Source organism: Arachis ipaensis, chromosome B8 (assembly GCF_059453495.1).
Source record: "Arachis ipaensis isolate K30076 ecotype BB chromosome B8, ASM5945349v1, whole genome shotgun sequence".
NCBI classification, from domain to species: Eukaryota; Viridiplantae; Streptophyta; class Magnoliopsida; order Fabales; family Fabaceae; genus Arachis; species Arachis ipaensis.
This window is the reverse complement of record NC_142443.1, coordinates 38,733,551-38,758,799: the sequence shown is the minus strand read 5'-3', so window position 1 is coordinate 38,758,799 and position 25,249 is coordinate 38,733,551. Positions and strand designations below refer to the sequence as shown.

Sequence of the window (25,249 nt, the reverse complement as noted above, 5' to 3'; positions counted from 1 at the left end):
GGATCCAAGCCCGGCATGTCTGACGGTGTCCATGCGAAAAGGTCGCTGTTTGCCCTTACAACCTCCATGAGGGGTCCTTTGAATTTGTGAGGCAGGTTTCTATTTGCGAAGGTAAACTGTTCTGTTGATTCTCCGATCTGGAACTTTTTCATGTCCCCCTTTGGTTCTGGCCTCGGCTTGTCCTCCATCCTTACATCCAGGTCTGCTAAGAATACGCCGACTGCCTTCTTGGACTCTCTCCTTAGGGAGAGACTGGCATTGTCACAGGCGACCGCCGCTTTTAAGTCTCCCCTAATAGTGCCAACGGTTCCCTTGTCCGTTACGAATTTCATTGTTAGAAATTTGGTACATATTACGGCTGAGAACTCGTTGATGGCCTTTCTCCCCAGAATGATGTTGTAGGCTGTGGAGTCTTTGAGGACTACGAAGTCCGCCATAACCGACCTCCTGGTGTCACTGGCTCCTAGACAAATTGAGAGAAAGATCGTCCCGTCGAGCTTTATGTAGTTATCTCCTAGCCCCATGACCCCGTGTTGGTGATTCTTGAGGTCCGACTCCTTGAGTCCCATGGCGTCAAATACATTCCTGAACAGGATGTTGGAGTCGGCTCCTGTATCAACGAGAATTCGTCTAACTAATCCTGCGCCGATCATCGCTGTGATCACCATGGGGGGATTTTCGGGAAGATCGTGGAACCATTGATCTTCTGGGCCAAAGGATATCAGGGGAGGTCCTCTGCTTGGGGCGACGGTACCTCATGTTGAGATGGATAGGACCCGAATATCCTTTTTTGCTGCTGACTTAGATTTGGAGGGGTTGTCACGTCTGACCACGACGTTGACCACGAAAGTTGGGGGTTGTCGGCATTCCCTATAGGCTCTTGTCTTGGCTTGACAGCCCGGTTATGATCTTCTTCGGAGCGTTCACGTTCTCATCTCCTTGGTTCTCTGATGAGTTAGGAGAACTCGCTCAACTTTCCTTCTCAGATGGCCTGTTCTAAAGCATCTTTGAGATCGAAGCAATCCTGGGTCTTGTGACCGAACCCCTTATGATAGTCACAGTAAAGGCTTTTGTTGCCTCCTGTTCTCTCTTTCAATGGTCTAGTCTTGGATAGGATTCCCTTATCCACAATTTGCTGGTAGTCTTCTACTATGGGCACCGTGAGTGGCATGTAGTTCGTGAATCTCCCTACTCGTGGGGTTTGCTTGGCCAAGGTTCCGTCCCTGGGAGTTTCTTTATACCTGTCGACTTGGGGGGTCTGGCGAACTGAGGGGTTCAAGAGCTGCCATTTGTTGGCTGCTACAACCTAACTCACCTCCTCATCATTGATGTATTCCTTAGCCACGCTTTGAATTTCCCGCATGGTCTAGACAGGCTTGGTGGTGAGTTGTTTTCTAAAGTCCTCGTTTAGTAGGCCGTTTATTAGGCAGAGGCTGGCAACCAAGTCCGTGAGGCCTTCGATTTCTAAGCATTCGTCGTTGAACCTATCCAGGAACTTCCTGGTCGGCTCCCCGGGTTTTTGGGTAACCCCCAGCAAGTTCATTGGATGTTTCGCCTTGGCTATGCGTGTCGTGAACCGGGCCAGGAAGCTTTGGGAAATGTCCGCAAAGGCCGTGATGGATCCTTGCGGGAGCGCGTTAAACCATCGTATTGTTGGGCCGGCCAGCGTTACGGGAAATGCTCGGCATCTAACCGCGTCGCCTACCCCTTCCAAATTCATTCTTGCTTAAAATGCTGTGAGGTGCTCTTGGGGGTCCTTAGTCCCATCATACCTCATGTCCGTTGGCTTGTCGAAATTTCTTGGAAGCCGGACCTTGAGGATCGACGGGTGGAAGGGGGTGGCCCCCATGATGACGGGTTCCAGCCGTGTTTTGGCTTTTCCCTTTTGGGATTCCCCGTGGCTTTCAGACCTACCTTGGGTAGGTCGTGAGGTCGCCTGCGTATGTGCTTCATCTTCGCGCTTTGTCAAGCTCTTTTCTCTGTTCTCGTATCTTCGGGGAGAGGAGCGGGTGCGGGACCGGCTAGCGTCTCCGTGGGATCAGCTCCCTTTCAAGGTTTTGTACTCTGTGTCTAACTTCCTGCATGATCTTGGCGCTGTCGGCTCCCGTCCCTCCGAAGGGATGCCTTTCAGGGGTCTTGGTGTAGATTGGTTGGTTTGGCTGAATGGAGGATCGTGGCTGTTCGGCGGCACGGGCCGTCAAACTCGCCCTACTCAGGCGAGCCCCTCCTCCTTCGCAAAGTTCCTCCAACGTGGGAAATTGCTCCATGTCTGCTCCAGGTTCCCCACAGACGACGTCAATGTTTGGTACTTGGGATTATCGGGGCCTAGTCGAGTCGGGTATCGAAGAGAGAACGAGAGGGTGAGGCCTCGGCGTGACTTGGAGCGGGAATCGAAATGTGGGTTGAAGGCTGGCGACGCCAGAGGTGATGTGGACAAAGGGAGACGGCCACCTGCAAGGACACTCTGACGATCAAGTCAGTGTCTGTACGATGTGATGGCCAAATTAGGTAAGATAGTGCGTACCTTGGGGGGAGAGCTGACCTCTCCTCTTATATACTGTGCTGGGTGGGCCCATAAATGACCTAGCCCACTGGCTAAGAAGCTTCCGTGAGCTGTCCTAGTCCATGTGGGAGGAGTAGGTCGTTTCGGACTTCGGGTCGGGGCTTCGGGTGCTGCCCCGAGGATACCGACCCGACCGGTTTGCTGGGCGCGGTGACTTGAGCCGTGTAGTGGCAAGTTGCGCGTACTTCGGGCCGAGCGCGGGGGACCGACCCGTCGAATTTCCTATCATGGAGGATGGTTTGGGTTTGGGTCGGAGCGGTGTTCCCGACCCGCCAGATAATCGGGCTGGACTGTGTGAGTCCGTAACACAACTTATTTAGCAGAGAATGCTTCGGTAGATAGATTTTAATTTTGGATGAAGTTGTTGAGTTGACCGCTTACAATAGACTCTCTTGAGTCTTCAGTCAATTAGCCCTAGTAAAAAAGTTAAAAGGTTATAGAAAAAAATATTAAGTAATTAATATTTTTTTATATAAATAACATTAATTAATTATTTTTTTATTTTTTTACTAAAAATATTGGTCATTTAACAATTTTTTTTATTTTGTTTGGTTTCCTTTGAAGTTGGAACTCTCAATGCTAATTTCCATATTTTGATTTTGAGTAACATATAGAGTTAGAATTAGAATTCTTAGAATTAATTTTATGGAAATGAAATCAAACTATAATGAGTTTTTACTTTTTATTTTATTACTCATGTAATATGAATTATTAATTCTTTAGATAGTTAAGACTTAAGACTTAGCTTTTTAAGTATTTTCTTGCCAACTAAGAGTTGGCCTAGTATCGTAGGCTACTAATCTCTCCTTCTCCATGACTCCCTCTTTGATTCCCACTATATATATATATATATATATATATATATATATATATATATATATTGTGTGTTATTTAAATAATTTAACTAACATTTAGGCTAAACTGTTAAAAATGTGATTTCTTTTTTTAAACATTAGACTCAAAGAGATACTATCCTTCAAAATGACCCATCGTGTATATTGTACTCAACTATGAAATTAGAGGCGTACATATTTCGGATCGGCTCAAAGATTCAGGTCGAATTCAAATATTTTGGAGCTATTTTGATGTGATTTTACTAGGTATAGAATTGATATGAATTTTAAAAATCGGTTCCATTATTATTTGAAGTTGGGTCTGGATCAAGACGAACCCAGTTTTATCTAGTACACTTTAAAAAGACTAATATATATATTAAATTAATTCTATTATTATATTATATTAATTATAAATTTATTATTTTATTTTTAATCACATTTGTTGAATTGAGAAATAGATAAAAAAAAATATGAAATTAGAATTTATAGACAAATTTAAATTCAAATATGAATTCAACTTTTCGGTAATAATTAACAAGTATGTTTTTTCTTCTTTATAAATAAATGTATTATAATTTTTTACATAAAGTTTATCAAGATCCAGATTTCACCTGATCTAGATCCAATTTTAGAGTGGCCCGAAAGTAATATCCATGATTTCACCAGATCTAAGATCGAGTAAAAATTTTAAAAATAGACCTGATCATTATTTAGAGTCAATCAAGGCAAATTTGTCTTCACTGAATTTTATATACACCCCTAATATAGATGCTTGTTCCGAGGGTTACCTGAAACTGTAGGTCGATCTCGGACGAGATCTTCTGTACTGGTCGGAGATGACGTGTTCGGCTGGTGGGTGGCGGCTGGAGCTGTCGTGTCCAACTTGTTGGACTGGCTGCACTGTTGATCCTTGGTCACCGGAGGGTGGGGGGTACCTGCAAGAGACTCCGATGCTTAAGTTAGCATGGGTATTAAACAGGTTTTTAGTAAAATCAGAGTATGAGTTATACCTGGGTGCTCCAGTGTATTTATAGTAGTGTGGAGTGACCTTTTTAGATAAGATAAGTTAGTTATCTTTATCTTATCTTATCTTTGGGCAAGGTCAGCTTATCTTCAAGGGAACCGCCCTTCTCTCTATAGGCTTGGACTGCCTTAGGATTTGGGTCATGTTCCTTGATTTTGGGCCCTTCTTTGGGCTTTCCTGTCGATTTGGCCAAGCTCTTTGAGAAGAGGTCGGATAGTCTGACCTAAAGGGGTCGGTCGCCTTGTTACTGAACATCCTGGGTCGAATAGCTTGAGCCAGGGTATGAACAGTGCCCCTGCTCGAGCTCGGTCTTTCTTTTTGAGGTCGAGTCCTAGTTCTTAAGACTTCGATCCTTCTCTGGTGAAGCCGAACTCGAGCATCTTGTCGATTTCATCTTTGTAGCGTTATCTTTTTGAATATGGAACGTTTTCTTTTGCTTCTTAAGAGCGCGCGCTTTGACATTAGCGCTCTTTAGCCTTGGGAATACGCAAGGAGTTTAATATCCTCATTAGTTGGTTTTTAATTACCCCGTTTCTCTCAGCCTCTTTATTTTTGAATTTCACACTCCAAAAAACGGTTTCTCTTCTCCGTTACTTCCCCTTTCTTTCTCTCTTTCTGTTTTCTGAAATTTGTGGGTTTCGTATTTCTTCCCTGTGTCGTATCTTGGAGTTTATTAGTGCTTTCCTTATTGTGAAAAGGGCGACTCTAGATTTCATCTTCCATTTTCTACTTCTGTGAGGCTTTCTGTTCGAGAGGTGGCTCTACTTTCTGTTGCTTCTGCTCTCAGCCTTTCTTTAGGGTTTTCTCCCATTTTCCAGGTTGGTTCTTTCTTACTTTCCTCGTCGCTTGCATTGTGCCTTTTTTGACTTTAGAAAGTTTGAATCTTCGTGCATCTTCTTGCTTATTGTCATTTTATTTTTCTTCTTCTGTGATATGCACGAACCCACTTGCTTTCTCGAAAGGTTGCTCCTTTGACAAATTTTGCAAAAGATAACTTCTATTTTTTATTATTCTTGAAAAAGGCTGTGTCTTTGATGACTTCTTCTTGAAATATTTATTTGGTTGCTTCGTTTGTTGACTGAACTGGGACTGTGGGTCTGGAGGGTAGTTTATTCTGATGGTTTTACCCGTGGCTCATGGCCTTTTATTCAAAGTGTCGTTTTAGTCGAAAGGGGTCGCTATCAAGGTATGAGCTTGTGGGTTTTCCTAAGTCCTTGTTCTGTGCCTGCCTCCAAAGGATGCCCCTAGATCTTTGGTGTGGATCCTGGGGTTTTTTTTATTGTTTATACTACGCTGAATTATGTTGGCTGAGTTGTTTTGTCTTTTGTCCGAGATATTTTTTAGTAATCCGATCTTCTTTTCTTGTTGTAGGATTAGTTGGCCTCATGTCTTCTCACAAAAATATTGTTGAGACGTCTTCCTAAGTCCCTGAGGGCATGGCTGATTGGGTGGATTCCATGGTTCTTCTATGTGTTTCGTTGGTTGACTCTGAGTTTTGTCAGCAACTTAGGCAATTTCATAGGATTTGTGGTAATGGTGGTGATGAAAAGAACTATGAGCTTGTATCTCTAAACTCTGAGGAGAGGATCTGCTTTTCTACCCGAATTACTGGAGAGCGCCCCTTTTTCTATGCCTACGACTTCTTTTTTAGTCAAATGAATATCACTCTTCCTTTTTCCTCTTTTGAGACCAACCTATTTTGGTCCTGTAATGTAGCTCTATCCCAACTTCACCCCAATTCTTGGGGTTTTATAAAAATCTTTCAGTTGTTGTGTCATGAGTTCGGTATCCCTGCTTCACAATCCCTCTTCTTTTATCTCTTTGTTTTGACAAAGCCTGGGGTGGTTAAGAAGAAAGCCGCTTGGGTTTCTTTCCGAGCTTCCTAGGGAAAAAAGGTTTTCTCCATGTTTGATGAATCTTTCCATGACTTCAAGAATTACTTTTTTAGGGTCCGAGCTGTTGAAGGAGCTCGGCCCTTTTTTCTGGATGAAAATGATGAGCCTGCCTTTCCTTTGGAATGGCAAAAGAATGTAATGGTATCTAAATATACGTGGGAGATGTTAGATGAGGCTGAGCAAGCTTTTGTGATTGTGCTGGAAGAAAACTGGGGGCAGCCTCCCCATCTCGACACCAAGAAATTTTTAGCCAACCCCTCTCTCCTCCGAGCTGAGCTGGGTAGTGGTCAATTTTTTTGTTTTGATTGTTTTTTCGATTGTATCTCTTGTAAGCTCTTTTCTGATTCATAACTTGGTTTCCCACTGTTGTGTTTTGTTTGCAGAGATGATTAAGAATAATAAATCCATGAAGGCCTTTAAGAGGGCAAGGAAGGCTATTACAGCTCAAAACGTCTCGGCTAAGGCAGTCGGTGAGGGATCATCTCAGGTTTAGTCGAAGCCGTACCGAGCTCACCGGGGGTGAGGAAGGTAATCCCTACTCCCCGGGTTCGTTTGGTTGATCCTTCTTAAGTTTATGTCGCTACTTCTGGTGCTCCTCCAAACAAAAAACAAAAAACAACTGAGCCTTTCAACCTTGATGCCCCTGACTTTGACGCGGTTGAGTTTGTCGATCAGCAGATTGGTCCTTACGGTACCATTCCTACCGACGATGTCTCTCTCCTTCGCCACTTGGATTTTATTACTCGGAGTAGCGTCAAGATGGCGCATATGGGAGCTGCCTTGTACCGAACTGCCTAACACCTCCCTCTTCATGCTACCAAAGCTTTTATGGAGGAGGCTAAGCAAGAGTTCAACCGTATGAAGGGTTTGAAGGAGGAGCTCCAAGTGAAAGTGACCAAGCTGGAGAAGGAGTTGGAGACCGAAAAGGCTAGTTCTGTTGCCTTGGCGGCTTCGGTGAGGTTGGCTGAAGATACAACATTGAGGCATAAGGATAGTTATGTTACGGCCTACAGGGAAGTGATGCGTCTCAGGGAGGAGTTGGAGTCCGCCCGGGTTGATTATGCTGAGCTCCAGGGTTACCTTGTAGGCAGCGTAAATGCTGCTTAAGAGAACCTGAAGGAGCAAGTTCGATTTCTTGCTCCCGAGGTCGACCTTACTCTCTTCAGCCTGGACAATGTTGTAAAGGATGGCAAGATTGTCCCTGACGACCCTGATGACGATGATGTTGAACCTCCCTCTGTGCTTGCTGCCAAAGCCTCTGTGGTGCTGACTTCTTCAGCTCCTTCAGCTGAGGCCGGTCATCCCGTGTCAGAACCTGACTGTCAAATCTTAAATCGGGATGATGAGACTGTGGATGCTGTGCCCATTCAGACTCGCCCTCTTTCACCTCGTGCTGCCGAGAAGCCTTCGGATCTTCCCTGATTATGTAAATGTTTTGTGTAGATAGCCCAGCCTGTGGGCTTTTAAACTTCCTTTTTGTAGTGTTGCCGACTGTTGACACTCTTTTAGTTGCTTGTATAGCAACTTGATGAGCGGATAATTTATACGCTTTTAAGCATTGTTTTTAGTACGTTTTTAGTATATTTTTATTAGTTTTTATTATATTTTTATTAGTTTTTAAATAAAAATCACTCTTCTGGACTTTACTATGAGTTTGTGTGTTTTTCTGTGATTTCAGATATTTTTTGGCTGAAATTGAGGGACCTGAGCAAAAATCTGATTCAGAGGCTGAAAAAAGACTGCAGATGCTATTGGATTCTGACCTCTCTGCAGTCGAAGAGGATTTTCTGGAGCTACGAAAGCCCAATTGGTGCGCTCTTAATTGAGTTGGAAAGTAGACATCCTGGGCTTTCCAGAAATATATAATAGTCCATACTTTTCCCAAGATTTGATGGCCCAAACAGGCATTCCAAGACAGCTCAAGAATTCTGGCGTTTAACTCCAAAACTGGCACAAAAGCTGGAGTTAAACGCCCAAACTGGCACAAAAGCTGGCGTTTAACTCCAAGAAAAGTCTCTACACATGAAAGCTTCAATGCTCAGCCCAAGCACATACCAGGTGGGCCCGGAAGAAGATTTCTGCATTAATTACTGATTTCTGTAAACCCTATGCTACTAGTTCTCTATAAATAGGACCTTTTACTATTGTATTTTCATCTTTGGATTATCTTTTGATCCTTTGATCACGTTTGGGAGGCTGGCCATTTGGCCATGCCTAGACCTTTTGTTCTTATGTATTCTCAACGGTGGAGTTTCTACACACCATAGATTAAGGTGTGGAGCTCTGCTGTTCTTCATGAATTAATACCAAATACTATTGTTTTTCTATTCAACTCAAGTCTATTTCTTCTCCAAGATATTCATTCGTTCTTCAACTTGATGAATGTGATGATCCATGACACCCATCATCATTCTCACCTATGAACATGTGTCTGACAACCACCTCTGTTCTACTAGCAATGACTTGAATGCGTATCTCTTGGGTTTCTAATATAAGATTGGAACCTTCGTGGTATAGGCTAGAATTATTGGCGGCCATTCTTGAGATCCGGAACGTCTAAACCTTGTCTGTGGTATTCTGAGTAGGATCTAGAAAGGGATAACTGTGACGAGCTTCAAACTCACGATTGTTGGGCGTGTGACAGACGCAAAAGGATCAATGGATCCTATTCCAGCATGATCGAGAACCGACAGATGATTAGCCGTGCGGTGACAGCGCATTTGGAATGTTTTCACTGAGAGGATGGGAAGTAGCCATTGACAACGGTGATGCCCAACATAAAGCTTGCCATGGAAAGGAGTATGAATGATTGGAAGAAGGAAATAGGAAAGCAGATGTTCAGGAGGAACAAAGCATCTTCATACGCTTATATGAAATTCCAACCAAAGAATTACATAAGTATCTCTATCCTTATTTTATGTTTTATTTATCTTTTAATTATCAATTTTCTATTACCATCTGAATTCGCCTGACTGAGATTTACAAGGTGACCATAGCTTGCTTCAAGCCGACAGTCTCCGTGGGATCGACCCTTACTCACGTAAGGTATTACTTGGACGACCCAGTGCACTTGCTGGTTAGTTGTGCGGAATTGTGACAAAGTTTGATTCACGTTTGAGAGCTCCAAGTCCTTTGGCGCCATTGTTGATGATCACAATTTCGCATACCAAGTTTTTGGCGCCATTGCCGGGGATTGTTCGAGTTTGGACAACTGACGGTTCATCTTGTTGCTTAGATTAGGTACTTTTCTTTTTATTTTTCAGAATTTTTAAGAATGAATTCTAGAGTTTCAAGGTGATGTTCTTATCATCACAAAAGCTGATTGATTCTCATCAATTTAGCTGCTGAATGTAATGTCCTGCTGAAGCTTGGCCAACCATATCTAATCTTTTTAGACTGAAGCTTTAGACTAACATTGCATGATTCCTGGAATTCTTATTAAAAGTTTTGATTCTCCTTATTTTCTTTTCTATATAAGTTTCGAAAATCACAAAAAAATTTATAAAATAAAAAAAAAACAAAAAATATTTTATGTTTCTTGTTTGAGTCTAGTATCAATTTTTAAGTTTGGTGTCAATTGCATTCTTCTTGCATTTTTCAAAAATATGCAATATGTTCTTCATTGATCTTCAAGTTGTTCTTGATGATTTCATTGCTCTGATCTTTAAATTCTCTTGTTTTGTGTGTTTTGTTGTTTCTCATATGCATTCTCAATTTGTTAGTGTCTCTTATATGAAAATTTTTAAGTTTGGTGTCCTGCATGCATTGTTTATTTGATCTTAGTTGCATTTTTATTGTTTCTCATCATCAAAAATTCAAAAATATTTTCAAAACTATGTCTTTTCAAGTCAATAATACAGAGAATTGAAGATTCAGAACATTCAGCAGAGGAATCAAACAGAAAAGCTGGGCGTTCAAAACGCCCAGTGAAGAAGGAAAACTGGCGTTTAAACGCCAGTCAGGGTACCTGGCTGGGCGTTTAACGCCCAAAAAGGTAGGATTTTGGGCGTTAAACGCCAGAATGGATGCCATTCTGGGCGATTAACACCAGGATGACACTAGAGGGAAGATTTTGTTTTTAATTCAAATTTTTTTTCAAATCTTCATAATTTTTCAAAATCAAATCTTTTTCAAATCATATCTTTTCAATCATATCTCTTCAAAATCAATTTCTTTCCATTTTTTTATTTTCAAAAATCCTTGTTATAATTAGTGATTTAATTCAAAATTTTCAAGTTGTTACTTGCCTATTAAGAAAGGATCAAAAGTTTTAATTTTAGAATCATATCTTCTAATTTCTTGTTTGTCAAGTAATCAACTTTAATTTCAAAACTTTCTCTTTTTAGTTGATGTGCATAAACTTGTTATGCTACGATTTAGGAAATTGCACGATCGGCAAAATTCCTTCCGGCAAGTGCACCGGTTATCGTCAAGTAAAAACTCACAATAGAGTGAGGTCGAATCCCACAAGGATTGGTTGAGTGAGCAATTCGGATTAAAAGTATGTTCTAGTTGAGCGGAATCAAGATTTAGATGAGAATTGCGGAATGTAAAATTGGCGGGAAACGTAAATGACAAGAAATTGAAATGACAAGGAATTTAAATGGCGGAATCTTAAATTGCATGAATTAAAGAGCAGAAGCTAAATTGCTGAAAATTAAAAGGGAGTGGGGGTGATTGCATGAATTGAGTTGCAGAATGTAAAAAGAAAGTGGAAATCAGAAATGGGGAATTCATTGGGTGTTAGGAGATATTGAGATCTCCGAATCAAAACATGTTTATCTCTTCCTCAACCAATGCGTTCATTGAATTTTGCTTGGCAATCTTATATGATTGGATCCCAATCCCTTGGCTCACCAATTCTCTCTAAAAACAAACAAATTCCCAATCCCTTGGTTTAAATGTTCATAAGAAGAGATGATGCTCGATCACTGATTATACCACACAGTTTCATGAACCACAATTTGGTAGGATTACATGTCACAATATCCATCCAAACCCCAATCCAATTCACTGTGAGAAAGCTTCTCTAGCATGAATCCTCCATTCCTTTCCCAAGGTTCCGAAGGATTCCAATTATGGGTAGTTTCTTTCCCAAGACAACTACCCAATGGAATTAGATTGAGAAGCTTTCTAACAAAATTCAAGAGAAAAGATTGAAGAAGAAGATAAACTATTATTGATTCATTGAATTACAATAGAGCTCCCTAACCCAATGAAAGGGGGTTTAGTGAGTCATAGCTCTGAATTCAATTACAAAGATATGAAAACTAGCTAAATGAAAAGGTAAAAGTCCTTCCTAACTTAAATTCTATCCTATTTATACACTTTCTATATTGAGCTTCTGTTGTGTTTCTTGGGCTTTGAGGCCTCTCCCTGCTTTCCTTTTGCCTTGGGTTTATGATCCATAATCTTGATGAGGCTGTTGATCCAAATTCTGTAACATTCATTGAGCCAACTTAGTGATAATCAAATAATGACACATGACTTAATAAATTGAAATTTCAGACTCATCAATCCTTCAGGCCCAATCCCATAAACCATGATGTTCAATTGGGTTTCATACCAGAATAAGTTTAAGTTAATGTTTGTGCTCAAATACTAACTTAAACCACAATATTTTTGGCCCAGAAACCTTTTCCAAGAGTGGCGTTTAAGTTGCAGTTTAAGCTTAAACTGCAGCTTAAACGCCAGACACTTCCAGTGATGCCTTTTGTGGTAGCACGTTTAAGCTTCAGTTTAAGGTTAAACTGAAGCTTAAACGTGGAAATGGAAGAAGGCAGCCCTGGAGGGTAACTTAGTCGAACACGTTTAAGCTTCAGTTTAAGGTTAAACTGAAGCTTAAACGTGGAGGTAGAAAAGGTAGCCTTGGAGGTCGAACACGTTTAAGCTCCAGTTTAAGGTTAAATTGGAGCTTAAACGTGGAAGCTGAGAAAGGTAGCCCTGGAGGTCGAACACGTTTAAGCTCCAGTTTAAGGTTAAACTGGAGCTTAAACGTGGAAGCTGAGAAAGGTAGCCCTGGAGGTGTCGAACACGTTTAAGCTCCAGTTTAAGGTTAAACTGGAGCTTAAACGTGGAAGCTGAGAAAGGTAGCCCTGGAGGTGTCGAACACGTTTAAGCTCCAGTTTAAGGTTAAACTGGAGCTTAAACGTGGAAATGGAGAAAGCAACCCTGGAGGAGAAACTTGGTCGAACACGTTTAAGCTCCAGTTTAAGGTCAAACTGGAGCTTAAACGTGGAAATGGCTCCCTGGTGCACTTCCCATTTCTGGCGTTTAACCTCCAGTTTAAGGTTAAACTGGAGGTTAAACGTGGACATGCTTCCTGATTGGCATCCTCATTCTGGCGTTTAACCTCCAGTTTAAGGTTAAACTGGAGGTTAAACGTGGAAATGCTTCTTTGGTGAGACTTTCATTCTGGCGTTTAAGCTCCAGTTTAGGCTTAAACTGGAACTTAAACTCCACATGTGATATTCAAGCTTCCTTTATTGACTTTGTTGCTTCCTTGCCTAGCCTCTTCTTCCCTGAAATCATCCAAACAATTGCATCAAAGTCTTGCAAAATTTCATGAGACATCTTCCATTCATAGCATTCAAGTAATATAACTAAAACTCATGGAATTTGCATCAAAATCATATTGTTCGGATGGTTCATTGCTTTGTTCTTCTTTTAACCATTCGTGGTTACTTTAAGCTCAAGAAAATGCATAAAACAACTAAAACTAACAGAAAAATGCTAGTGAAACTAGCCTAAGATGCCTTGGCATCACAACACCAAACTTAATACTTGCTTGTCCCTAAGCAAGTCCTGAGTTATTTGAGAAGAAAGTATGAAACAGAAAGCAATTACATTGGCTATATTAGCAAGCATTTGAAGTTCATCAGAAGGGTTTTATGCAGAAAGTTGCAGCATCACTTTTTCATTCTTATCAGGTAAGATTATCACTTTTTCCTTGCATCCATCAAACACTGCTATGGCCTCTTGTTATTCTTATGTCCTTGGCACTTTTCTTCTTTGTTTTTCTTTTCTTTTTCTTAGAGCTTCTTTGCTCCTTGTTTGCTTAGTGTCATGTGTTGCACAAGCCTTTGGCATTTTCTTTTTCTTATCAGTGCACTACACATATCCACTTCAGGCATTTTAGTTCACATTTCTTCTTGAGACATTGGTGCCCAGCACCTCTTTGTGTGACTAAATGTTTTGTATTTAGGTTGCTCTTGATAATGGACTTTTGGTTGATAATCCCGGGTTAGTTAACCCAAGTTACCAAGTGTTGAAACACTCCTCAGAACCTATTTATCCAAGCATATCCTTAATACATGAACACCACAGGCATTTGTCTCAGAAGTTCAAACCATTGGTGCCTAGCTTATTTTCTCAATTTTTTTCTTTTTGGTTGCCCTTTTTCAGTGGCTTTTTCTTCTTCCTTTTCTTTCTTTTTCATGGCCAAAGACATTTATTCATCAAGATCCATAGACAGTTTTCAATTTCTACATAAAAATGATAATTCTACACTCTATTTCCAGTGATCTGACTAAACAATCAAGCATGCATACCACCACTTAATTCTACTTGATTTGTCACTAATTGAGCCAAGTTACTTTTGTTCAAACTTTTCTTTTATTTTCGGAAACAGAACAAGCATAGCAAGCATTTGTTTAAGAAGGTGAAGTTATATCCAAACATCTAGGCATTCACTTTATTCAAAGCAATAGACAGACAAACATACTAGAGACTTCACATTAAAACTTAAATGACTCATAATGAAAGAAAGCTCATAAAGACAATTCACCAATTATCATTTGATTATTAAGGAACGAGACCACCTCTTATTTATTGCTTGGTTCTTCTTAATTCTTGGGATCCTGCTTCTTCTTGCTTCCTGCCTCTTTTTGACCACTTGTGCTTCCTTTGTCTTTTCTTATGAGCTTTTTCCAGAATCCAGCCTTTTTCATCGTTTCTTCCACTCCTTTTTCAAGGATCATTGCCTTGTTTATTTCTCCTTCTTTTCTCCCTTTGAAATACTCATCAAAAGCTGGGAATGCTGGGTCCATCTTGTGTAGATGTTCTCCTATGTAGTTAAGCTTGATTTGCGAACTGATGTTGTAATCAGCTTGGATTGAGTATCTTGCATTCTGTAAAGTGGTGGCTTCCTTGATTGCCATGACATTGGCATCTTGGTGTTGGCATATGTGGCTGAAGGATTCCTGTAAGTGTAAATTCTGTTCCCTTTGCAGATCTAAGAATCTTGATTCAAAGTTCCTTTGCATATCCATCATTTTTAGGTGAAAGTCCTCTTGTCTCTCCTGAGACCTCATGTATTGTTGAGACATTCCTTCCATGATTTCCTGCATTCTGCTCATATCCATGGGGTCTCTGGGAATTCGTTGTCTTCTTTCTGGAATTGCTTGCTCTTCTTGCTCTTCTTCTCTGTCTTCTCCTTCCTGTCCTTCTTGTTCTGCTTCTTGCTCGGCTTCCGCTTGTTGCCCTTCTTCATTTCTTCTTCTTGTATGTCTTGGAGGAGTTGGGCCAAGAGTCATTCTGTACGCAGTTATGGCCAATCCAGGATATAGCCAATTAGGACTTTCATCTTCAAGTGGTACTTGGGCATCGATGCATAATCTAATGATGGTGCTAGGGAAGTGGAGCCAAGATTCAGGGTCACTTTTCTCACTAAACTCTTGTATCTGTTCAGCAATGAGTTTATGAACTTTGATCTCCCCTCCCACCATAATGCAATGAAGCAAGATGGCTCTTTTAGGGACTATTTCTGAAGAGTTTGCAGTGGGTAGGATGGATCTCCTAACTATTGCATACCACCCTTTAGCTTCCGGTGTTAGGTCTCCCCTTCTCAAGACTCTTGGAGCCCCTCTTGTTTTTCTCACCCATTCAGCTCTGATGGCACAAAGGTCTTCAGCAATAGTTGTATAGTCAGGTTCTCCTATCATCCTTTCTTCATAACTTGCTTGGCTGAAGTGTATGTTTTTCAGGCCAAGAGTTTTCATGATTGCTTTGGGACTGAAGTCAACTTCCACCCCTCTCACATAGCTTTTGTATGTGGGTTTCTTGGTTGAGTCTTCCCTCACTGCATTTGCATAGAACTCCTTCACCAAGTTGATGTTGATTTTAGTGATTGGCTTAGTCAGGAGCTCCCACTTCCTCTTTTTGATCTTCTCCCAAACACCTGGGAACTCATCCTTTTCAAGGTCAAAGGGAACTTCAGCTAGTACCCTTTTAGGTCTCATCCATTCGGCTTGAATCTCATGGAAAACTGATTTGTATCTCCTTGCATCGAATTCCCTGTTCTCCTCCATTGGTTGTTTGTCTTTTCTTCTTTTGTGGCTAGATGAAGCTGCCATTTGTTCTTTAATTTTGGGGTAAGTGACAAGCTAAGGTTGACAAGGTGAAGCAAGAAGTGTTGTTGGAAGTGTGGGGAGGTTGTTTTCGGCAAGAGATAGTTTATGCTATGATGAAGGAAATGTGCATGAAGGAGATTTGGTGGTGTTGAACTCGTTCCCCAAGTGGTTCTTTATAATGCCGTAAGTGAAAAATGGACGGCTAGGGTGGCTTGTGAAGGGTGGCTTGATGGTAAATATATGATTTAGGGAGAAGGACGAATTGCTTTTCATTTTCTTGGAAGTATTCTGGGTGCATTAGGTTGTACATGTAGCAATCTTTTCTTGCAGAACTTCCTTTTCCCATGTGTTAGCTTCAAAGACTTGTGAACTTTCTTTTTGACCAAGCACCGTACCTCCTTTTGTCTTTTTCCTCCATTTTTGTCTTTTCTTTTGTACCTGCACAAGCAAACAAGTGTGCTATCATTTTTCGGTCCATGTGAATGATGAATAGTACTTGCACATGTAAATCAATGATTAACTTCATGAGCTTATAGCCGTGACTTTTGTATGTATGCACATTTATTATTGGACACCAAACTTAGTGTTTGGTAAAGTCTCCTGATGACATGAAATCCATATTGGTTGTCCTTAATGAATGTGCATAATTCTAATAAATCATAGTTACTTTGGCTCTTTGATGCTAAACAAATTTACTAACCTAAGTAATTGAAATCAAAGTATTAAAACATGCGAATGGTCTACTTGTCATGAATTTCGAAATCCAGAGGAACTTCTTGCTTTTCATGAACCGTGTTCAAAGAGGAACACCAAACTTAATGTTTGGTTGTGCTCTTTGCATGAAAAATTGAATGCATTTTGAATAGAGTTTGGGGTGCCCTCAGGCACACCAAACTTAGAGACAAATTGTATTTTATATGCAATGTTTAGTGCACTCTTTCAGCAGTTGTCCTGAGGATTCAAGTTCATGCATAAGAAACCATGCTTTATTAGATGCAAAACAAAACAAAAAAAGAGTAAGGATATTAAAAACATGGGTTGCCTCCCATGAAGCGCTTCTTTAACGTCACTAGCTTGACGGTTGTCCCTTGTTAGGGTGGATTGTAGTGCTTGACGTCTTCTCCTCTCACTATGCAAACGTCCCCACTTGATTCCTTCATGACCTCTAAATGTTCCATAGAAAGAACTTTCCTGATTGTGAACACTTGAGGGAGCTGGGAAGGAATGGTTTTGAGGCCAGGTGGGATTGGCAGATAATGACTTGATATTACTTTATCTCCCGGGGAAAAACCTTCAGTGGGAATTTTCTTGTTTCTCCACCCTCTTGGTAATTTCCCTATCATTCTTCCCTTTCTCTTGAGGATTTCTTCATTGACCCTTATGCTAGGAAGATCCTTCTGATCTGTTTCCATTGATTCTTGTGGCTTTAACTCTTGCAACTCTTGTTTGCCTTCCAAGGACTGTTTTAGAGTTTCAGCTGCTGGATTACTTTCCTCCAAACACAGATGGCTACTATCATCCTTAGGCTTTTCAGGTTCTGGTTCAGGCTCAAATGCAGGTTTGAAAACTTTGAAAATGAGCTGTTCATCATGTATTCTCAGAATTAGCTCTCCTTGTTCTACATCTATGAGCGCTCTAGTAGTGGCTAGAAATGGTCTTCCCAGAATGATAGGGTGTAGGTAGCTTTCCTCCATGTCCAAAATGACAAAGTCTGTGGGGAAGTAATAATCTCCCACTTTCACCAGCACATTCTCAACCACTCCTTCAGCTTGCTTCTGAGTTTTGTCAGCCAGTTGTATGATTACATCAGTGGATCTCACCTCATTCAGTTGTAGCCTCTTCATAAGAGTTAGAGGCATCACATTTATGCTAGCTCCTAGATCACAGAATCCTCTGTCAATTTTTGTTTCTCCTATGATGCAAGGAATATGAAAACTTCCTGGGTCTGTTTTCTTAGAGACTGTATCCTTCTTGATGAGGGCACTGCATTCTTTGTTCATTGTTACCGTTTGTCCTCCCTTCAAAACTCTTTTCTTGCTCAACAATTCCTTTAAATACTTGATGTGTGTAGGCATTTGATGGAGAATCTCAAGAAAGGGAATATTGATATGGAGAGACTTAAATGTCTCTAAAAACCTTGAATAGGTTTTCCCTTTTTCACCTCCTCCTAACCTCTGAGGAAATGGTGCTTTTGGTTGGTATGTTTCCATCGTGCCTTTTTGCAGTTCCTTGGCTTGCTCAGTTTCACCTTCCTGCTTAACTTCTTCCACACCTTCCTTCAAGATTTCTGGCTCCTGCTCTGAGGGCCTGATTCCTTCTTCTTCTGAAACTTCCTTCAATATGGTGATGGCCTTGCATTCTTCCCATCTCACTCTCTTTTGTTCCCCTTTAGGATTCTTTTCTGTGTCACTAGGGAACACTGCAGTTGATTTGGGGGCCTGTTGAGATAGCTCTCCTACTTGAGACTCCATCCTCTTGAGTTTTTCACCATGGTCTCTTAAGGTAGCTCTCACATCATCCCTGAAGCTTTTCAATTCGGTTATGTCTTGACTCATGGTTGCCATCATTCCTTCTATCCGGTTTAGTTGATCTTGAAATTGTTGGTTCGGATTAGGTTGGGTAGGTTGATTATTTTGGCCATGATATGATGGTTGGGAGTAAGTGTTTTGTGTGGCTTGGTATGATCTTTGGTTGGAATTTTGGTATGTGGAATTGTTATGTTGGTTGTGGTTGTAAGGTTTGTGGTTTTGTGGTTGGGTTTGTTGGTTCCCCCACCCAAAGTTTGGGTGATTTTTCCATCCTGGGTTGTAAGTGTTGGAATGTGGATCATATGATTGCCTTTGTTGGTTTCCCAAATAGTTGGCCTCTTCCCAATCACCTCCTTCAATGCTTACTTCCTCTTGATCTTGTGTGTGTATTGCAGCCACTTGCTTTGTTTCTAATTGCCTGGTAAGCTCTGCTAGTTGCTTGGCAAACACCTTGTTTTGGGCTAGAATTGTATCAACATGGTTCAGCTCCATGACTCCCTTAGTGTTGTGCCTCTCTGATGCATAGTAGTACTCATTCTCAGCCACTGTCTCAATCACTTCAATGGCTTCTTCCACAGTCTTTTTCCTGTTCAATGAACCTCCTGATGAATGGTCTACAGCCTTCCTTGATTCATAAGAGAGTCCATCATAGAAAATATGCAATTGCACCCAATCATGGAACATGTCTGGTGGGCATTTCCTTGTCAAATCCTTGAATCTCTCCCATGCCTCGTAGAGAGTTTCACCATCTTGTTGTCTAAAAGTTTGAACCTCAGATCGAAGCCTATTGACCTTTTGTGGGGGGTAGAAACGTGCCAGAAACTTGCTTTCCACCTCATCCCATGTTGTTAGACTCCCCCTTGGGAATGATTCCAGCCACTTAGCTGCCTTGTCCCTAAGTGAAAATGGGAACAAAAGCAGTTTATAGGCATCTTCCTGGACTCCATTGGACTTCACAGTGTCACAAATTCTCAGGAATTTTGTGAGATGTTGGTTGGGATCTTCATTAGCACTCCCACCAAATGAACAATGATTCTCCACAAGTGATATTAGCTGTGGTTTGAGTTCAAAATTGTTGGCCTGAATGGGTGGTTTCTGAATGCTGCTACCACAATTCCCAGAGGTTGGGTTTATGTATGAACTAAGAACCCTCCTCTCAGGAATGGCATTGTTTCCATCAGCTCTCTCATGGTTGTGAACTTCTCTATCCATGTTGAGATCTAGAGCTTCCTCAAAATCGTCCTCATATTCTCCTTCAGATTCTTCTTCTCCCAGTACTCTCTTCCCTCTTGCTTCCCTTCTAAGTCTATGAAGGGTCCTCTCTGGTTCGGTATATGGAGGAGTTGATGTCTCTCCTCTCCTACCTGTCATACAAGAACACAGCACAGGCAACAAACAAGTGAAATACTCTTGGTTAATGGAAGAGTATGGTTAGAGCAATTGAGGAATTAATTCAAACAGTTAGTGAGTCAGTGAGTTAGTTGCTTGAATTTAAAGGCATAAAGAAAGAAAGCATGTAACAGAGTGCAGAAATTAAAATTCAACAAGTAACTTGTACTGAATTAATCAAAACAAAAAAAAATGCTCAATCTAGTTAACTTCCAATTGGAGAATTGTCAATCGAAAACCAATCCCCGGCAACGGCGCCATAAACTTGATGTGCATAAACTTGTTATGCTACGATTTAGGAAATTGCACGATCGGCAAAATTCCTTCCGGCAAGTGCACCGGTTATCGTCAAGTAAAAACTCACAATAGAGTGAGGTCGAATCCCACAAGGATTGGTTGAGTGAGCAATTCGGATTAGAAGTATGTTCTAGTTGAGCGGAATCAAGATTTAGATGAGAATTGCGGAATGTAAAATTGGCGGGAAACGTAAATGACAAGAAATTGAAATGACAAGGAATTTAAATGGCAGAATCTTAAATTGCATGAATTAAAGAGCAGAAGCTAAATTGCTGAAAATTAAAAGGGAGTGGGGGTGATTGCATGAATTGAGTTGCAGAATGTAAAAAGAAAGTGGAAATCAGAAATGGGGAATTCATTGGGTGTTAGGAGATATTGAGATCTCCGAATCAAAACATGTTTATCTCTTCCTCAACCAATGCGTTCATTGAATTTTGCTTGGCAATCTTATATGATTGGATCCCAATCCCTTGGCTCACCAATTCTCTCTAAAAACAAACAAATTCCCAATCCCTTGGTTTAAATGTTCATAAGAAGAGATGATGCTCGATCACTGATTATACCACACAGTTTCATGAACCACAATTTGGTAGGATTACATGTCACAATATCCATCCAAACCCCAATCCAATTCACTGTGAGAAAGCTTCTCTAGCATGAATCCTCCATTCCTTTCCCAAGGTTCCGAAGGATTCCAATTATGGGTAGTTTCTTTCCCAAGACAACTACCCAATGGAATTAGATCGAGAAGCTTTCTAACAAAATTCAAGAGAAAAGATTGAAGAAGAAGATAAACTATTATTGATTCATTGAATTACAATAGAGCTCCCTAATCCAATGAAAGGGGGTTTAGTGAGTCATAGCTCTGAATTCAATTACAAAGATATGAAAACTAGCTAAATGAAAAGGTAAAAGTCCTTCCTAACTTAAATTCTATCCTCTTTATACACTTTCTATATTGAGCTTCTGTTGTGTTTCTTGGGCTTTGAGGCCTCTCCCTGCTTTCCTTTTGCCTTGGGTTTATGATCCATAATCTTGATGAGGCTGTTGATCCAAATTCTGTAACATTCATTGAGCCAACTTAGTGATAATCAAATAATGACACATGACTTAATAAATTGAAATTTCAGACTCATCAATCCTTCAGGCCCAATCCCATAAACCATGATGTTCAATTGGGTTTCATACCAGAATAAGTTTAAGTTAATGTTTGTGCTCAAATACTAACTTAAACCACAATATTTTTGGCCCAGAAACCTTTTCCAAGAGTGGCGTTTAAGTTGCAGTTTAAGCTTAAACTGCAGCTTAAACGCCAGACACTTCCAGTGATGCCTTTTGTGGTAGCACGTTTAAGCTTCAGTTTAAGGTTAAACTGAAGCTTAAACGTGGAAATGGAAGAAGGCAGCCCTGGAGGGTAACTTAGTCGAACACGTTTAAGCTTCAGTTTAAGGTTAAACTGAAGCTTAAACGTGGAGGTAGAAAAGGCAGCCTTGGAGGTCGAACACGTTTAAGCTCCAGTTTAAGGTTAAACTGGAGCTTAAACGTGGAAGCTGAGAAAGGTAGGCCTGGAGGTCGAACACGTTTAAGCTCCAGTTTAAGGTTAAACTGGAGCTTAAACGTGGAAGCTGAGAAAGGTAGCCCTGGAGGTGTCGAACACGTTTAAGCTCCAGTTTAAGGTTAAACTGGAGCTTAAACGTGGAAGCTGAGAAAGGTAGCCCTGGAGGTGTCGAACACGTTTAAGCTCCAGTTTAAGGTTAAACTGGAGCTTAAACGTGGAAATGGAGAAAGCAACCCTGGAGGAAAAACTTGGTCGAACACGTTTAAGCTCCAGTTTAAGGTCAAACTGGAGCTTAAACGTGGAAATGGCTCCCTGGTGCACTTCCCATTTCTGGCGTTTAACCTCCAGTTTAAGGTTAAACTGGAGGTTAAATGTGGACATGCTTCCTGATTGGCATCCTCATTCTGGCGTTTAACCTCCAGTTTAAGGTTAAACTGGAGGTTAAACGTGGAAATGCTTCTTTGGTGAGACTTTCATTCTGGCGTTTAAGCTCCAGTTTAGGCTTAAACTGGAACTTAAACTCCACATGTGATATTCAAGCTTCCTTTATTGACTTTGTTGCTTCCTTGCCTAGCCTCTTCTTCCCTGAAATCATCCAAACAATTGCATCAAAGTCTTGCAAAATTTCATGAGACATCTTCCATTCATAGCATTCAAGTAATATAACTAAAACTCATGGAATTTGCATCAAAATCATATTGTTCGGATGGTTCATTGCTTTGTTCTTCTTTTAACCATTCTTGGTTACTTTAAGCTCAAGAAAATGCATAAAACAACTAAAACTAACAGAAAAATGCTAGTAAAACTAGCCTAAGATGCCTTGGCATCATTAGTCTGATTTTCAATCATATCTTCTCAATCATATCCTTTCAATCACATCTTTTTCAAAATTAATTTTCAATCATATCTTTTTAATTTCTAATTTCAAAATCTTTTTCAAAAACCACTTTATTTCTTTCCCAATCTTAATTTTCGAAAATCTCAATCAAATTTTCAAATATCTTTTTATTATTTCAAAATCTTTTTAATTTATTTTCGAAAATTCTTCCCCTCTTCTCACAACCAACTATTTAAGGGACTAACACTCCTCCTCAAGGTGCAATTCGAACTCTATCCCTCTTGATAAGTTCGAATTCTCTTCTATCTACCTCCTCCTTCTATTCTTCTTTTCCTTTGACACCTCAAGGAATCTCTATACTGTGACATAGAGGATTCCTTACTTTCTTGTTCTCTTCTCTTTCATATGAGCAGGAGCAAAGATAAAGGCATACTTGTTCAAGCTGATCCTGAACCTGAAAGGACCTTGAAGAGAAAGCTAAGAGAAGCTAAAGAACAATTCTCTTTAGAGGGCCTAACAGAGCTTTTCAAGGAAGAAGAAACCATGGCAGCCGAAAACAACAATGCCAACAATGTAAGGAAGGTGCTTGGTGACTTTACTGCACCTACTCCCGACTTCTATGGGAGAAGCATCTCAATCCCTGCCATTGGAGCAAACAACTTTGAGCTTAAGCCTCAATTATTTTCTCTAATGCAACAGAATTGCAAGTTTCATGGACTTCCATTGGAAGATCCTCATCAGTTCTTAGCTGAATTCTTGCAAATCTGTAACACTGTCAAGACCAATGGGGTTGACCCTGAAGTCTACCGACTTATACTTTTTCCTTTTGCTGTAAGAGACAGAGCTAGGACATGGTTGGATTCACAACCTAAAGAAAGCCTGAACTCTTGGGAAAAGCTAGTCAATGCGTTCTTGGCAAAGTTCTTTCCACCTCAAAAATTGAGCAAGCTTAGAGTGGAAGTCCAAACCTTCAGACAGAAAGAAGGTGAGTCCCTCTATGAAGCTTGGGAAAGATACAAGCAACTGATCAGAAGATGTCCTTCTGACATGCTTTCTGAATGGAGCATCATAGGAATTTTCTATGATGGTTTGTCTGAACTGTCCAAGATGTCATTGGACAGCTCTGCTGGAGGATCTCTTCATCTAAAGAAGACGCCTGCAGAAGCTCAGGAACTCATTGAAATGGTTGCAAATAACCAATTCATGTACACTTTTGAAAGGAATCCTATGAATAATGGGACAACTCAGAAAAAGAGAGTTCTTGAGATTGATACTCTGAATGCCATATTGGCTCAGAATAAAATATTGACCCAACAAGTCAATATGATTTCTCAGAGTCTGTCTGGAATGCAAGCAGCAACAGGCAGTACTAAGGAAGCTTCCTCAGAAGAAGAAGCTTATGATCCTGAGAACCCAGCAATGGAAGAGGTAAATTACATGGGAGAACCCTATGGAAACACCTATAATCCTTCATGGAGAAATCATCAAAATGTCTCATGGAAGGATTAACAGAGACCTCAACAAGGTTTCAACAACAATAATGGTGGAAGAAACATGTTTAGCAATAGCAAGCCTTTTCCATCATCTTCTCAGCAACAGACAGAGAATTCTAAGCAAAGTCACTCTGACTTAGCAACCATTGTCTCTGATCTAATTAAAACCACTCAAAGTTTCATGACTGAAACAAGGTCCTCCATTAGAAATTTAGAGGCACAAGTGGGTCAACTGAGTAAGAAAATTACTGAACTCCCTCCTAGTACTCTCCCAAGCAATACAGAAGAGAATCCAAAGAGAGAGTGCAAGGCCATAAACACGTCTCACATGGCCGAACCTGGAGAGGAGGAAGAGGCGGTGATCTCCACTGAGGAAGACCTCGATGGACGTCCACTAACCTCCATGGAGTTCCCTAATGAGGAACCATGGGAATCTGAGGCTCAGACTGAGACCATAGAGATTCCATTGAATTTACTTCTGCCATTCATGAGCTCTGATGAGTATTCTTCCTCTGAAGAGGATGAAGATGTTACTGAAGAGCAAGTTGCTAAGTACCTTGGAGCAATCATGAAGCTAAATGCCAAGTTGTTTGGTAATGAGACTTGGGAGGATGAACCTCCATTGCTCATCAAAGAACTGGATGACTTGACTAGGCAGAAATTACCTCTGAAGAGACAAGACCTTGGAAAATTCTCCATCCCTTGTACCATAGGCACTATGACCTTTGAGAAGGCTCTGTGTGACCTAGGGTCAAGTATAAATCTCATGCCTCTCTCTGTAATGGAGAAGCTAGGGATCATTGAGGTACAAGCTGCAAGAATCTCACTGGAGATGGCAGACAATTCAAAGAAACAGGCTTATGGACTTGTAGAGGATGTCTTGGTAAAGGTTGAAAACCATTACATCCCTGCTGATTTCATAATCCTAGAAACTGGGAAGTGTATAGATGAATTTATCATCCTTGGCAAACCCTTCCTAACCACAGCCAAAGCTGTGATTGATGTTGACAGAGGAGAATTGATCATTCAAGTGAATGGAGACTCCCTTGTGTTTAAAACTCAAGGATATCCCTCTGTCACCATGGAGAGGAAGCATGAAGAGCTTCTCTCAATACAGAGTCAAACAGAGCCCCCATAGTCAAACTTTAAGTTTGGTGTTGAACCCCCACATTCAAAATCTAAGTTTGGTGTTGGGAGATTCCAACATTGCTCTGAACATCTGTGAGGCTCCATGAGAGCCACTGTCAAGCTATTGACATTAAAGAAGCGCTTGTTGGGAGGCAACCCAATTTTTACTTATTTATGTTAAATTTCTATTTTCTTTTGTTATTTTATGTTTTCTATAGGTTGATGATCATGTGAAAGTCACAAAAACAATTGAAAAAGCAAAAATAGAAGGAAAAACAGAATGAAAAATAGAACACCCTGGAGGAGAAACTTACTGGCGTTTAAACGCCAGTAAGGGTAGCAGAATGGGC

At 40.7% G+C, this 25,249-nt stretch overlaps 1 protein-coding gene, 1 non-coding gene and 1 pseudogene across 2 annotated transcripts; 2 read left to right on the top strand and 1 right to left on the bottom strand.

The window, feature by feature from the left end:
* Positions 1–1,366: 1,366 nt before the first annotated feature.
* LOC107610922 (uncharacterized) lies at positions 1,367–1,720 on the bottom strand. The gene has a single exon (XM_016312901.1). It carries the CDS (start codon positions 1,718–1,720, stop codon positions 1,367–1,369), a length of 354 nt encoding a protein of 117 aa, XP_016168387.1.
* Positions 1,721–18,878: 17,158 nt separating this feature from the next.
* On the top strand, positions 18,879–18,982 carry LOC148547748 (small nucleolar RNA R71). Its single transcript, XR_015897879.1, has one exon. It is a non-coding gene; the product is annotated as a small nucleolar RNA R71 (small nucleolar RNA).
* Positions 18,983–23,325: 4,343 nt separating this feature from the next.
* LOC148547747 (uncharacterized) lies at positions 23,326–24,996 on the top strand (annotated as a pseudogene).
* The last annotated feature ends 253 nt before the right edge of the window (positions 24,997–25,249 follow it).

What these genes read in the sequence shown, in the direction of transcription:
- LOC107610922 (XM_016312901.1), bottom strand. Translation starts at nt 1,720, where the DNA reads ATGAATTTGGAAGGGGTAGGCGACGCGGTTAGATGCCGAGCATTTCCC.